The sequence below is a fragment of the Chiloscyllium plagiosum genome, chromosome 6 (assembly GCF_004010195.1).
Source record: "Chiloscyllium plagiosum isolate BGI_BamShark_2017 chromosome 6, ASM401019v2, whole genome shotgun sequence".
Lineage (NCBI taxonomy): Eukaryota > Metazoa > Chordata > Chondrichthyes > Orectolobiformes > Hemiscylliidae > Chiloscyllium > Chiloscyllium plagiosum.
In genome coordinates this window covers 24,570,403-24,585,824 of record NC_057715.1, presented here as the reverse complement: position 1 = coordinate 24,585,824, position 15,422 = coordinate 24,570,403, and the positions used below count along the sequence as shown (strand labels likewise).

General features: G+C 38.3%; 1 protein-coding gene across 6 annotated transcripts in view; it reads left to right on the top strand.

The window, feature by feature from the left end:
* Window positions 1–15,422, top strand: part of dachd (dachshund d) — a 593,865-nt gene that overhangs the window by 543,228 nt on the left and 35,215 nt on the right. For all 6 annotated transcript variants that reach the window (XM_043691360.1, XM_043691362.1, XM_043691358.1 and 3 more), the window contains 2 exons: window positions 11,774–11,919; window positions 15,179–15,326. In XM_043691360.1, coding sequence (XP_043547295.1) covers window positions 11,774–11,919; window positions 15,179–15,326 — 294 coding nt within the window. The remainder of the gene's footprint in view (window positions 1–11,773; window positions 11,920–15,178; window positions 15,327–15,422) is intronic.

The following is a 15,422-nucleotide window of genomic DNA, read 5'->3' as shown; positions in this document are numbered from 1 at the left end:
TTTTTTGTTTCAATTGGCAGCGCTTTGGTAGATCTAGCGACAAAAAACAACTCGCAATCGGATGGACTATTGTTCACAACCTGATCCTATGACATGCGGGGATCGGGGAGGGTGTGTGGTGGGGGAACATCTTTGCGTTGATTAGACTGAAACTTTCCATAGACAACGTCAAAGGCAGTAAATAGGTTTTTTTTTCTCCCTCTAATGACAGCACACTGGTACAGCTGGGATTGTTTAATATTTTACGAGTCTTACTTTGTTTGGCTCCGACTGATGTCGGGCAGTCAAGGATTTATGAAACATGTTTTTTTTTTGCAGCCCATCTGTGATTTTCTATCTTTTGTGGCCTTGAGAATATGTTTAAATTTATTAAAGAGAAGGAAAGGCCTCATTATTTCAAAGTAGCACCAAAGTGACACCGTGAATTGGTTATTAATGGAAAGGCACTGCCATAGGGCGGTTGGAATTTAATGATATCCTCCAAGAAAATATGAGAGTGTCACTTTCTAAAAAGTCATGCTAAATGTCAGCTTTTAAAGTCACGTTGCTAATTTTCTGCTATGGCACAGTAATGTTTTCTATAGCATTTAAGAAACATGGACCACTGCATTTTGCCGATTATCCCCTCACCTTCTGAAGCCCTGCAAATGTGCTGGCGCAGCTAGTCATTTAATCTCTAAATGTACTGAGCAGAAAAATAACATCTCTCTTTTTAGAGGCAACTAAGATGGTCCCTTCCTTACCAAAATGTTTTGCTTTCCACATGCAATATATCAGCCTCCGCATATTTTGTGTTGGATCCATTGGCACTTTTCAACCAGTGTTTCAATACTGGATTTTTTTTTTCCCCATCACTTTTGTCTGTATGTTCTTTTCATGTTGAATGTTATGTTTCTCTTTGCTAACCTTCTGCCTCAGAATAAAATTCAATCTATTCAACACTTATTTATTCTGTTCAGTTTTTCGAGCTCATATTTTTGAAAGATAGCAGTTGTTGGGACTGAAATACTTTCACTTTGATTAAAAGAAGAGAAATGAACATGAAAGCTTGTTAAAGAAAATTGTGGGCTGAAGTGGGAATGACCACAATGCAAACATCCAATTTAAAAGGGAGAAGTGTCAGCCTAAGACCAGCATTTTATACTCAGATAAGAGCTACTATGTGGATAGGAAGGCTATGCTAGCAGAAGGATTCTCTGAGAAGTTAGATCAAGAGAGAAGCAGTTGTAGACCTTTATGGGTGTTATTCAGAATACGCAATAAGTATATTCCTACAATAATGAAAAAAATTCAAGGAGGTAATCCAACATGTCATCCACTAAAGAAGGTAACGAAAAAGCAGATAATTGGTCAGATAGAAATGGCAGGTCATATGATTGGTCAGAGAATGACTAAAAGGTCAATTGGGAAAAAGAAATTAGAGTATGAGAGGAACCTAGTTAGAAATTTTAAAACAAGTAGCAAGAGTTTTTTTTAACAAATAGCTGAAAAAGAAGAGTGTAAAGTGAGTATTGGTCCTTTAAAGAATGGAAATAAAATGGTAATAATGCATGATAAGGAAAAGGTGTCCTTCTGCCTTTATGGTAGAGGATACAAAAAAAAAGATCCCAGTCAGAGTTATAAATCAGGAGGTGGAAGGCAAAGAAGAACTTGTTGAAATTGTAATCACCAGAGAAGTATTGAGAGGTTGGCAAAGGTCAGACATTGCATGTATGGGTCTTTTCTGGATGTGGTGAGTGGTGTCATGCTGAGGTCTTGTTGGAATGGCAGCTTTTTTACAATTTATGTCGATGACATAGGTGAGGGCAACAAAAGCACGATAGCTAAATTTAAGAGGGCTGCTAGGTAGAAAGATGGGACAGAAATATGATGTGAAGAAAACATAAAGAGGATGCATACTGATATAGGTACATTGAGTGAGTGGGCAAAAATATGAAGGAGGTTGCTTTGACAGAAAGAATAAAAATACAGGGTATTATTTAACTGGCAAACAACTGCAGAATTATGAGGTGCAAAAGGAGCTAGGGTGTTCTGTGCATGAGTAACAAAATGTTAGTACACAGATACATCAAGTATTTATGAAGGCTAATGGAATCTATTCTTTATAACAAGAAGAAATGAATATGAAAGTAAAGATTGAAAGTGCTGGAGAGACTCAGCAGATCTGTGCAGTGAGAAACCTGCACCTTCTCTGTGGCTGTAATACTGTTCTGCACTCTGTTCCACTACTTGATGCACTTTGTATGGTACGATCTGTCTGTAGAGCACAAACACAACACTTTTCACTGTTTCTCAGTACATATGACAATAATAAATCAAATCAAAGCTTTGCAATGAAGAGTGAGAGTCCAGATGGTAATTTTGCCCATCCAGTGCAGGGTGCAGGATACCTGCTCAAGGGTGGAAAGGAACTTGCAGTGGGAAGGGGAGGATTCAATGCTCGTGGTCCATGTAGATGCCAATAACATAGTTGAAACTAGCAAAGAGGTTCTACTTAGAGAGGAGGAGTAGCTAAGTACTAAATCATAAAACAGAATCTCAAAAATTATAATCTCAGAACTGGTTCTCTGAGCTCTGTGCACACTTGCATAGGGTACATCAAATTAGAGAGATGAGAACATGCCTCAGAGACTGATGTGGGAGAGGTGGGTTCTTGTTTGTGGGCTATTGGCCCCGATGCGGTTCAGGTGTAGACCATTCCAAAGGTACAGTTCCCACAGTCCCAGTACTGATCCATGCAAACCAGATAAATAGAGAGGGTTTAAACTAAGTAGTCTGAGTAAGGATCAAATGTGAAACGATGTGGTATATCTAAGAGGAGGAACACATGTTCTGATGCTTGTGTCACATATCGTTAGTGTGCAGGCACAGTTCAAGGCTTGTGGGATGCTATACTTTATTACATGAGGAATTGAACTTAACTGTAAGGATCAAGACTGGGAGTATGATAGAGAAACTCAGCAGATCTAGCAGCATGTAAGGAGAGAGAAACAGAGTTAATGTCTCAAGTCTTCTGAAGAAGAAGAGTCCGATCAGACTCAAAACACAGATGCAGAAGGCACTGTAAAGGAATTTTATGAGATTGATACCTGCAATGAGCAAGTTGTGAGGATAGATCAGACAGACTTGTTTCCACTGGGATTTAGTAGAGTGAAGGTGACTTGACTGACATGTACAGAGACCTAAGTGGACTTGACAAGGTGGTTGTGGAAAGGATGTTTCCTTTCGTGGATGAGTCCAGAACTAGGGATCACCATTTTAATAACTAATTACTCTTTTAGGACAGAGATGAAGAGAATTCCTTTCTCTGAGGGTTGTGTGACTTTGAAACTCTGCCTCAGAAGACTATAGAGATAGAATAATTGGATATTTTTAATGTGGAGGTACATTGATTTTTATTAGACAAGTAAATCAAAGGTTATCGAGAGTAGATGCAAGTGTCAAATTCAAAACACAAACAGAGCAGCTGTTATCGTGTTGAATGGTTAACAGGCTTGAACTGAATTGAATTTATTGTCACGTGTACCGAGGCACAGTGAAAAGCTTTGTCTTGCGAGCAATACAGGCAGATCACAGAGTTAAGTAGCATAGAAAGTAAGTAATAGGTAAACAGTAGCAAAAACAAAAACACAGGTACAGGCAAATGCTAAGAGTTTGTGAGTTTATTCAGTATTCTGACAACAGTAGGGTCGAAACTGTCACGAAACTGGGTGGTGCGTGGGTTCAGGCTTCTGTACCTTCCCCCCGATGGTAGAGGTTGTAGAAAAACATTGCCAGGGTTGGATGAATCTTTGACAATGCTGGCGACTTTTCCTTGACAGTGGGCCTGGTAGATGGATTCTACAGATGGAAGGTTGGCCTTTATATTGTCTGGGCCAAGTTCACCACTCTCTGTAACCGTCTCTGATCTTGAATGGTACAGTTGCCATACCAGGTAGTGATACATCCAGACAGAATGCTCTTAATGCTGAACCTATAAAAGTTGGCAAGGGTATTCACCGTCATGCCAAATTTCCTCAGCTGCCTGAGGAAGAAGAGACATTTTTGGGCTTTTGTAACCAGTGTGTCCACATGAAAAGTCCAAGAAAGCTTGCTGTTGATGACCACTCCCAGGAGTTTGACACTCTCCACTCGTTCCACCTCTGTGCTGTTAATGTGTAGGAGGGCATGAGTTACATCCCGCTGAATGTTAATAATGAGTTCCTCGTTTTGCCAGCATCAAAAGCTTGGTTGTTCTCAGTGCACTATTTTTCCAGGTCTTCCACCTTCCATCTGTAGTCTGTTTCAATGCTATCTGTGATTCAACCGACTATGGTAGTGTCATCAGCGAACTTGTAAATGGCATTAATCTGGTATTTGGAGGCGCAGTCATGGGTATACAGTGAGTACACTAGGGGGCTGAGTATGCACCCCAGGGGGGCTCCAGTGATGAGTGTTAGTGACGATGAAATATTGTTCCCAGTCTCCACTGATGATGGCCTATGGGTCAGGAAACTGAGGATCCAGTTGCAGAGAGTGGGGCTTAGTCCATGATCACTAAGTTTCATAATCAGTCTCGAAGGATAATAGTGGTGAAGGCTGAACTGTAGTCAATGTGTAGGATTCTTACGTAGCTGGTCTTGGTGTCAAGATGTTCTAGGGAGGAGTGAGGGGACAAATGGCCTACTTGTTTTAACTTTTAACTTTTAATAGAGGGGCACGGTGGCTCAGTGGTTAGCACTGCTGCCTTACAGCACCAAGGACCTAGGCTTGATTTCAACCTCGGAGTGTGGAGTTTGTACATGCTGCTTGGGTTTCCTTTAGGTGCAGATTAGGTGAATTGGCCGTGCTAAATTGTACATAATGTCCAGGGATGTGTAGTTTAGAGGGTTTCTGTGGACTGAATGGGCCAAATGGTCTGCTTCCACACTGTAGGGATTCTATGAACTTGTATGTTTGCATTTGATGAATATCACATACAAGTGCTCAAAATCATGAGAAAGCTGGACAAAGTTAAACTATTTCTATTTACAGAAAACTTGATATATAGAGATATGATTGACTAAAAAAAGACCAGTATTGACATTAAACATTTTTTTGTAACATTTTGTTAGAGTCTGGAGTGTACTGCTTGAGTGTGTGGTGGTAGTATATTCAGTTGTGGCTTTTAATGGGAATTAGATAACCACCTGATGAAAAATAATTTACAGATCCACAGGCAAAGACCAGGGAACTGAAAATAACCAAATTGTTCATGCACCAGAGGGCTGACAAAGACAGTAAGGGCTGAATGGCTTCCTGTACTGTAAACATTTAATATTCTATGACTTTATAACCTTTATATGTCCACAAGCATTGGCAGAAATCACAGAGAAAGATTTTATTGACATTGGAGGCATATTCATCTGTCTTGTAAATTCTGATTATATCAATTAACGAAGCTGATTTAATTGTTTTCGCTGCAATTTGAAATGGATGATTACACAGAGTGCACATTGAAGAATATATTGAACAACCACAATTTCTGCAGTTGCCCAACTGTACCATTGAAATGAAGCTGTAAAAAGTTTAATTCACTTTGTGAAACCGTAGATATTAGAAGGTCAGACGAAACAGTGCTAAAATTCATATTTCACTTTCTCTGTCAAGGTGAGAATTGTATGAGAATTGTTATGCCTTGGCACTATCATGCCATATAAAACTGGTTTCACAAATACTCCAAATTAAAAAGTACATATATGTTTGTACCAAGAAAGAACCAAACATCTTTCTTGCCATATGTAAGGTGGAAGCTACATAAAGTTAATCCTTTTTTTTGGATATAGAGGACAACAGACTTACATTCTGTATGTGCCATATTGCAGTCCATTTTAGTGTGGATGACAGAAAGTGGCTGCTACAGTTTCATTTCAGATGAGGAGCAGTTTTTGCCACCATGATAATTTTAAGAAATGACATTCTGGATCAAACGTTCTGAGAGAAAGGACAGGATAGTCTATAAACTGAAAGTGATCTGCTGAAAATAGCTCAAAAAGTAACTCACGGCTAATTGTGTCCACTACCGATCCAGAAGTGCACAAACTGAGGCGACACAGCTTTATGAGAATTGTGACACATCACACATTGATCCTTCCAATTCAAAGATACCTCACTACAATATTGAGACATGAGTGTTTTCAGTGCCCCATCATGGTTTACTAGTGTTAGCAGTGACAGATTTCTCATTATCATTTGCCAAAGTTACAAACATTGAGTCATCCTTTCTTTGACTGGTCCTTTACACAGCAAACCTCACAATAGGAGTGGAGACAATTAATCAGAAGGTTATTTATCAATGCCAAGAACTGTCAGAGGCCTCTCTTGTAGCCACCACGAAAGCAATTTCACATTATGCTATTTCATTCTGAGTGCATTTTATTTACAGATCTCCATGGTTTTTTTTTTGCTGCCTATTATCAGGTGAAAGAGTTGTGACTGTGATGTTGTTTGTGACACAGGTGACCTGTTAGGATTTGATAAGTATTTACTGCAGAGTACCCGGAGGGTTGTCACATCTGTTGTTGGCAGAAGTGATGGAAAAAAAAATAACCTGGAAATGAGGCGTTTGATTTTTCTGGTTCCTATACTCAAGCATCTGTTGCTATAATTAAGTGCCGTTCAATGATTGCAAACTGATGGTCAAATAAACATGCATATAACTCTCTGAATTGCCAGCATAGAATCTTCTGTTCTTAAAACAATGAGGGGAACAAATGCAATGAGGGGAACAAATATGCTCACTTCAGCTGGAACAGAAGGACAACTTTTATTTTGATGGCAGCTGCTTGACTTTAATAATTAACTTTCCCAGAAGATTGAACTGTTTGTATAATTAATCGCTAACTTCAAATTGTAAGAGAGAAGTTGGCACTGGCAAACAATGGAATAACTGTCAATTCAAGAGAGCTCAGTTTCATTTTAACCAAGGTTTTAAATAGTAAACCATTGCTTGTCTGTTTTAAACTGTCCACTTATTAAATAACTCAGCCTTGGTAGAGAGTGTGCAAAGATCGAGAGGTGGAAAGGAGTTGACTGCTTCGAGCACATATCATTATTCACATGCATTTTGGCAGTGAAAATGTTCCACTTTATTGATTTCTATTGAAGAACTTCCATACTGAATCTTTAAACAAGCTAACATTCCTTCTCCACTAACTATGAAAGCTGTACACACCACGCGCACACGCATACAAAAACACACAAAGTCTCACCACATAAATGAGTCCTGTTTAGTATTCAGCACTGTCTATGGTGGTAAGATGAATGAGAATGGAAAAATAATTACAATCAAAGCCCTCATTATTCTGCACAAATGGATGTACAACAAGTGAATCTGTTTTTTTTAAAACAATTGTCAGGTAAATAGAGTACCTATCTACATGCCCAAGACTGACAGGCTAATCAGTAATTTCACAGTGATGTGATGCCACTTGCATGACCTACAATATAGTGGTACTGTGCAAGCATCTCGAGACTGCTGTCCTGAAACTCTAATGCAAGTGAGGAAGTGAATTTCCACAAAAAGTACCAACGTGAAATGCAGCATCAGTAAGCTCGAGGCAGAGCCTCAGTTATCAATGCTAACCAAACTTCATAGCGACAGGCTGCGATTGTTCAATATGATTGAATTATCAAAAAGATGTGAAAAAAATCAAGTTAATTATTTTGCAAATTACAAATAATGGTGGCTCTTTTTTAAAAAAAATACATGGGTATATAAATCAATAAGGGAGTCCTGACAGTGTTTTCATTTCTTCAATGGCACATTCTTACTTCCGGCTCTTAAAAGGATGCACAGCCACCTTTAAAATCTTATATTAGTTAATTCCGGGACTGGTAACTAAATGCTGCAGTCTATGTGCAGATGCTGGGATTATCTCCAATGTTTTCACTCAATCTGCTGTAGAAATACATGGAATAAATAGTATAAACTAATTAACATGGCACCAGCTGTTGCCACTGTTTGGCAGGCATCTGCAAATCGAGAGCTGCAGCATTTTCTTCTATGTAATTTAGTTGCAGTGCAAGTGGGATCCTAATGTTGCAGGCTTTTGAATGTAACTTAAGAATCTGTTGGCTTTGTGTAGACTGTTACCTTGTGGACAGTTGTATATGTGTGTATAAGCAGTTTTATTGCAGATGGAACAGATGGCAGATGTACAACTGTGAAAATTGATAGATGGGATATGATGTCATTACTTAGTGTTACCAAAGGAATAGATTTTTTGGGGGGTATTTAACCTCTGAGTTTTGGCCTGTCCTAATCTTAATTTTTAATTCTGAACTCCTTTGACACGTTCATGATTTAAAATGTGTTGCTTGTATCCTTTTATGTCACAGCTTAACCTCTGTGCAGTGGAAATTTTATTTTAACGTGTTGCTTATAAAGGAAATTAACAGAGATTCTTTATCTGACCATTCAGCATTTATTGTGTGTGTTTTGCTTGTTCTAATTCAAGGGTAATTCAAACCATTGTGTTGAGGTTAAATTACTGTAACCTAAAAGCAAATTATTTGTATGAAGTTAGGCATATCTCCTAACCTGAGACAGCACTGAAGAAATGTAAACATCATGCATGTATTAATTAGAATATCTTTCCTAGAAAACTAAATTGATTTAGAATGCTAGTTTCCCCTCACAATATTGAGCAGTTCTTGACAGGAACCAACACATATACTGTTCCAATGTAGAATATCAGAAATCAAGCTGTTTCTATTAGTCCTGTACTTAGTTTAATAATTGCAGTTGCAGAAAGAACAAATCATTGCAAAAGGTGTTGTCATTTTCAAACTCTGTAAGATCTTATAATAAAATGAGAAATAAAAGGCAATAGTGTACAAAAGAATATAATGAGATGACCTTGAGCAGACAGAAAGAGCATCACATTTTGTCTAATTCATCTGGGAGTTGAGAATAAATCCTTACTGTTTTAGACTTGGACTCCAGTGCCAGAGCTTGTGGGATACTGAGTGGAGAGGATAAAATATTAATACAAGGTAAATGAGTGCTTGCTGAGCTGGCTGTGCCATATGGCCCTGGTAGTGGAAGCAGGACCCTGGCCAGTCTCAGTTTACCATATGGAGTGGGTGGAAGAGAGTGGGGCATATCTTGGACCAAGCTGAGCTCACCATATGGGCTAGGTGGAGTAGCCTTTGAGCTGGAAGCAGCAAACACATCTGCACACTGATGCGTCTTGAACAGAATCCGCAGAAAATGTATAAATAATAGAAACAGTAAAAATTAATAAAGAAAATATAGCCTGATGGTTCAGATTAAAGTAGGTGAGCTCTGCTTTTCATCGCTCTTTTCCAAAAGTGCAACGCCCACATAAAAGATGAATAATCAAAGTGAGCTGAAGTCTGTTAAAGGGTAACATCAATCATTTATAGTACTGACATTTTTGCATTGCATTTAACATATGGTATACAAGAACACTTTACAATAGTGCGTGAAAGATGGACAAAAGAACTTGTTTCATTAATTATTTTACATAAGAATTATTAATAATATATTGTCAATTTTGTACCTAAGTATAATTTTGCTTTGAGCTGGTATGTACCTTATTTATGCCATTCATTATAGATGAATACAGCACTTATTCCTCCATCTGTGCGCTCAGTTAATTTCCATCTCTTTTGAAGGGAAAGACATGAAAAGTTCACATGGTTTGCCTTTCAATTTTAAACTGAAACAAATTATAACTTTTACAATAAAAACTTAAAGTATTTAAGACATGAGAAATCAGCAATAAGATCCAACAAAAATGCCATAAATTATGCTTACATTGAAGTTGATAAGATGTTTCCATAATAATGACTGCAGTTTGCTGAATTCCATAGCTATTTACAAAGTGAAGAAAAGATTTTAAAAGGACACATGACTCTGATTAGTCTGCTTTTGTTCTGATGCAGCTTTGTTTGGAATAGTAACAATGATAGGGGTCATACACACACTAGGAGGAGTGTGGTTAAAATCAGAACCAGGCCACATGTACATCAGTTCTTAACCTTACATAAAACATATTGGACTAATCCAGTCAGTGTAAAGCCATCACTGAGTCATAAAGGTTGTGGGTGACAGGGCCATGGCTAGAACCTTGAACTCCCCACAGTAACATTGCAGTGGCTAGCAGGGATTGTTCCTGGTGTGTGTGGTCCTGACTTTAGCTTTGAATTCACTAGCCCATGGACATTTTGGGGTACACCTCTTCAGAAGCTGGGAGGCAGAATAACATAATCCTTTCTGAAGTGAGTGCAATTTGTTTTGTAACTCAGGTGCTCCTTTTTTTTCATATATTCTTCATAGAAATCATCAGTATTGAAAATAAAATGTTCTTTGGAAGAATTGCAATGGTCTCAGTCCGAACTTTAGGCCAAACACAGGATACGTTTATAAAATGTAGAAATCCAGAGCAAAAGTTACATTTGCTGAGTCCAGACCACCTGCTTTTTATGTTCCTTCTGATCATTTGCACTTTGCTGGTCCTTTCTTCAGATGTGAGCATTGCTGGCAAGACCAGCATTTATTGTCCATCCTGACCAACCCTTGAGAAGATGTTGATAAACTATCTTCTTGAACTATTGCAGTCCACATGGTGTAGGTACACACACAATGTTTTGTTTCCTGTATAGGTTTGGTTCAACTGAATGGTTGCTTCACCATTTCAGAAGGCAGTTAATAGTCACCAATTTTTCTTGAAATGTTGCGTTAATGCATGTCACAATTTTAATGTGCAGAGAAGTATGGTTTTACAATTAGGACAGGATTTTATTAGTTTTACCATCAAATTAAATATGGTGTTCTGGTTGTAACATTGGATCTGAAGCTTCAGCCAAAAACAAGTAATACAAATCCAATGATGCTTTAATGACAGCTTGATTGACGCTAACTAATTGATCTTGATCTTGCACATACATTTATCACTTGAGCTATCAAACAATCTCTCCACCTACCTCTTAAGAGTCTCCTTTAACTAAAAGGTTTTGGAATTTTTCTTTAAGTAAAAGTCATTTGATTTGATTCTTGCATCCTAGTATTGGCAGTCCAATATCAGTTGTCTTATATTGCTTTCATATTGATTGATGTAAAATTCTTTATTCTCAGAGAGGTGCCATTTAGCTATATAGTTTCTACTGCTTTTGTTGTGTTTAATTAGTGACTACTGGATTCTGGGGCAATAGATACCCCTTTCAAAGCTGAAAATTACTTGAAGCGATATTGCTAAGTTTCATACAGTAGCGTTAACAATAATAATTCCAGGCTTGGGAATCCACTTTCTTGCAAATAAGGTTTGTGCATGTGTATTTTAATTCTTGAACTGGAGGTTGAACTGTGGAATTGGCCCAAAAGTTTAAATGGGCTTAATTGTACAATATTGTCATTTAAGTTTATTACAGCATATGTAATATGAAGACAGTATGTGCTTTTCTCTGATTTTTATCAAAAATAACTAGTCAACAGAACTTGAGTGGCAGGTAAATGAGACTGAATATATAGAATTTTTTATTTTTTCACTCCACAGCAACCCACATGCGAAAGACATCAACTTAATTTCATTGCATACTCAGAATTAAAGCAGGATTTCAATTTACTCCAATCCCATTCAGTGGCATGAAGCTAAACAAAGTGTCAATACCTTCCACACAATGATCAACAAAACAAAACAAATCTGTCAAAACTAAACAGCATGATTGCTTTGGAAATGGTTGCAAGTTTATAAAGCAGACAAATGTTTACTATTTCTGTTGTGCACAGATGAAGTCCTGATTTCTACTCCAACCACAAGGGAGTGTTTTGAGAAGCTTTCCCTGGCTGGCCAGCACCTACCTCCAGGTTTTCCAACTCCTCTCCTCTTTCCTGATGGACTTTCCTCCATAGAAACTCTTCTGACGAACATCCAGGTAAGTGCAGTAATCATCCAGGTTCTTTCACAGACCTGATGTCAGCAATCAATATGATAGGCACACAGTCAATTGGAATGCAAAATGGGCCTCTTCACAAAATGAAAACAGCAGCGAGAGAAGAGTAATGCAATTATTTTCAAAATAAGGCCAATTGCTGAGCTGTTTATCTGCAATTGATTATCAGCTCATCCATGATATATTGATATTTTTTATATCCATTTAGAAGAATATTTTAGTAGAATGTCATTTGACCCATTGCACCATGTTGGATCTTGGAACTTTCCTGTTTGTCATATTTGATTAGATTAGATTAGATTCCTACAGTGTGGAAACAGACCCTTCGGCCCAACAAGTCCACACCAACCCTCCGAAGAGTAACCCACCCAGGCCCAACTCCCTCTGACTAATGCACTATGGACAATATAGCATGGCCAATCCATCTGACCTACACATCTTTGGATTGTGGGAGGAAACCAGAGCACCCAGAGGAAACCCACGCAGACACTGGGAGAATGTGCAAACTCCACACAGACAGTCACGCAAGGTTGGAATTGAACCCGGGTCCCTGGTTCTGTGAGGCAGCAGTGCTAACCACTGAGCCACCGTGCTGCCCCAGTGGTGGTGTCCTCGTCAAGGCCTCCTTCCAGATTGATCTCTAATTCACTGGTTTGAGGAAATTGGACAGTACGAGTCTGGGGGCCAAATTGAACAGTTAGTGTTCCGTCAGGGATATGGTCTCTCCTGCCCGGTTAGATCGCTGGAGGTTCATGAGAGCCTAAACCCGTGCCAGCGCACACAGGAGGTTTCAAGTGTTGAAGCTGTGGCCCTGGTATCAATCATAAAGGAGATTTCCTTACCCACAGTGTTCAAGCAGACTATCAGTTCATCCTCAGGGTCCTTAGTCAATATGGGGTAATTCGAAAGGGAGGGTAGTCAGGCTGAGAAAGGGTCGCTAGTAGAGAAATGTTGTCTCCTGCTTTGGGGGTCTATTTTGCTGCCAATGATTCCTGGCACAACCCTGAGCTGACTTTGGTGTTGCCAAAAGGGCAGACCACATGCTACTTTTTTCTATTTCCCTTTCCAAGGATACAGCTATTTCCCATTGAAAGTTTCTGCTGAATCTGATTCAACTACCCTTTCAAGCACTGCATTCCAATTGATAAGAACTCACCATCTTAAAATATGGTTCCCCCACCCCCCCCGTATCTCCTCTGTTTGTTCTTTGTCAGCTATTGTAAATCTGTGTCCTTTGGTCACTAACCCTCTAACCGGTGGGAATAGTTTCCCTTTATCTACTCTATCAACATCTGTCAAGGTTTTTAATACCTCTATTAAATCTCCTATTAACCTTCTTTGCACTCCATTATTACTTTGATATTTACAACACCTGTATTGCAAACTTTGTTCACTTGAATTTAATTTTATTTCTTCAATCGGATGACTGCTGAAACCAGCAATTTTTAACCTTGCCATCACTTAAGCTAGTCAGTGTTTGTGTAAAATATTTTCACAGTTGCCTTACACATGAGAAAAGGTATTATTATTTGTCTTATGCAAGATTAATTTGCTGGGATACAAGTGCCACCTGCTGGAAATGATGAGTGACACCTATTGACACAATATATTTAAAAGGTGTTATAATTAACCTGAAATATGATACTTTAAAATAAATCTTCAAAGTATTGACGAAAAGTAGCACTCTGTATATTATTGCACTAATGTTTTTGATATGTATGTTTGGTACTTTGCTATTGTCACCTTACACCAAGTTGAGTACAAATGTGTATTGGAGACAATGTGTATGTAATGTTCCCAGGCTTTAAATCACAAATATCACTCATGACACAACTTTGTGAGCATCTCCCCATAAGTTGAGTGTTTCAAAATTTGAAAAACGTCAATGTTTTATACTTATATCTCAATGAATGTTGTAACTGTTTTATGAACGTGCTTTAAAATGTCTACTCCATGTTGCACCTTTAGATTCCAGATCTTAATTGTTTATTCACTCTCAGTTCACAATCAAGTTTAACCAATCAAACACAATGAACATTGTTATAAAACAAACTCAATCAAATGCAGCATAATTGAGCTCCGTTGTAGGGGTGATGTCAAGGCCATCATTAATTGGATGTCCCAAGTAGCTCTCTTTGAACCACTGCTACCCTGTGACGTCTCCCCCAGTTGATTGGCTATCAAGCTATTCAGCTGAGGACATTGTGGCAGCTGATGTATATGTGTTCAAATCAGGATAGCTTATAACATAGTGCATAACTTTTTGTTGATGCGTGATATACCACGAGACAAAGATAAAAAAGAACCCATTTAATGATCTCAAGCCTACGCAGGGACATTTTAGTTATTTTGCTAATGGTGTTTTGTTGTTATGTGATTTGTTCTTTTTTGTGCAAAGGGACAACTGAAGGTTGCCATAGACAATACAGCACCGAGTCACATCATATAAATTTATTTTGCTCCTTTTTGGGGGTGGATTTGGGAGGAAACACAATAGCTTCAATGTCTTCTGAATAAAGAAATGGCGAAATTCAGCCACTATCATTGATCAGTATCTGCGAAGCTAAGACATGTTTTTTGGATATTAGGAGAGAAGAACTGAGGTCAGCCATGATGTCAGTGAAGTTTGTCATTTAACTCAATGATACTCCTTATTTTGCCTTCCAGAAAAAAAGACATGTTAATAAGTGAGATACTGGAAGGCATGGAGCAGCACCATTCATCATTTACTATTTTCAAGAGAGATAGAGAGGAGACAAGGGGAGGAAAATGGGGATAATTTATTTCATATATAACAAGCTGGATACTTTTGATGCCAATTAGAATTGGTTGTAATAGTGGCTAATGGGCTACTGTGCACATGCTACCAGACATGAATTACATCACAGATAAAACAGCTTCCTAAAGTTCACTTTAGGTTAGGTTGTCTAATATTTCAAAATCAAACAAAACTTTATGATTAAAAAATGTGTTAGTTTTACAAAATAATTTGCAGTTTTTGAAAGTCAATTTAAAAGTTAATGCTGAATTCAATTCAATTTCCCCATCAGCTATTCAATTTTCCAACAGCCCATCAGAAATGAGTAACATTGCTGGAACAATTTGTCTTGTTTGGAAAAGCTGCAAATGCAGAAAGACGTTCTTTGAGTCCTTCTATTTAAGATTTTTAAACCTAGACACGGACATTTTGAATACTTTGCTAATGGTGTTTGTTGTTCTGTGATTTGTTTGGTGTGTACAGGGACTACTGAAGGTTGCCATAGATAATGCCAGGGCCCAGGAGAAGCAGGTGCAACATGAAAAGACAGAGTTGAAGATGGAGCTGTTCAGGGAGCGGGAGATGAGGGAAAGCTTGGAGAAGCAGTTAGCAGTGGAGCAGAAAAACAGAGGTAAGTGAGAAGAAGGCAAAAATATTTGTTTTTTGCTCCTGACTGAGACAGAGAGAGAGAGAGAGAGAGAAAGGTAGAAGTAGCAATGTGAGGTGT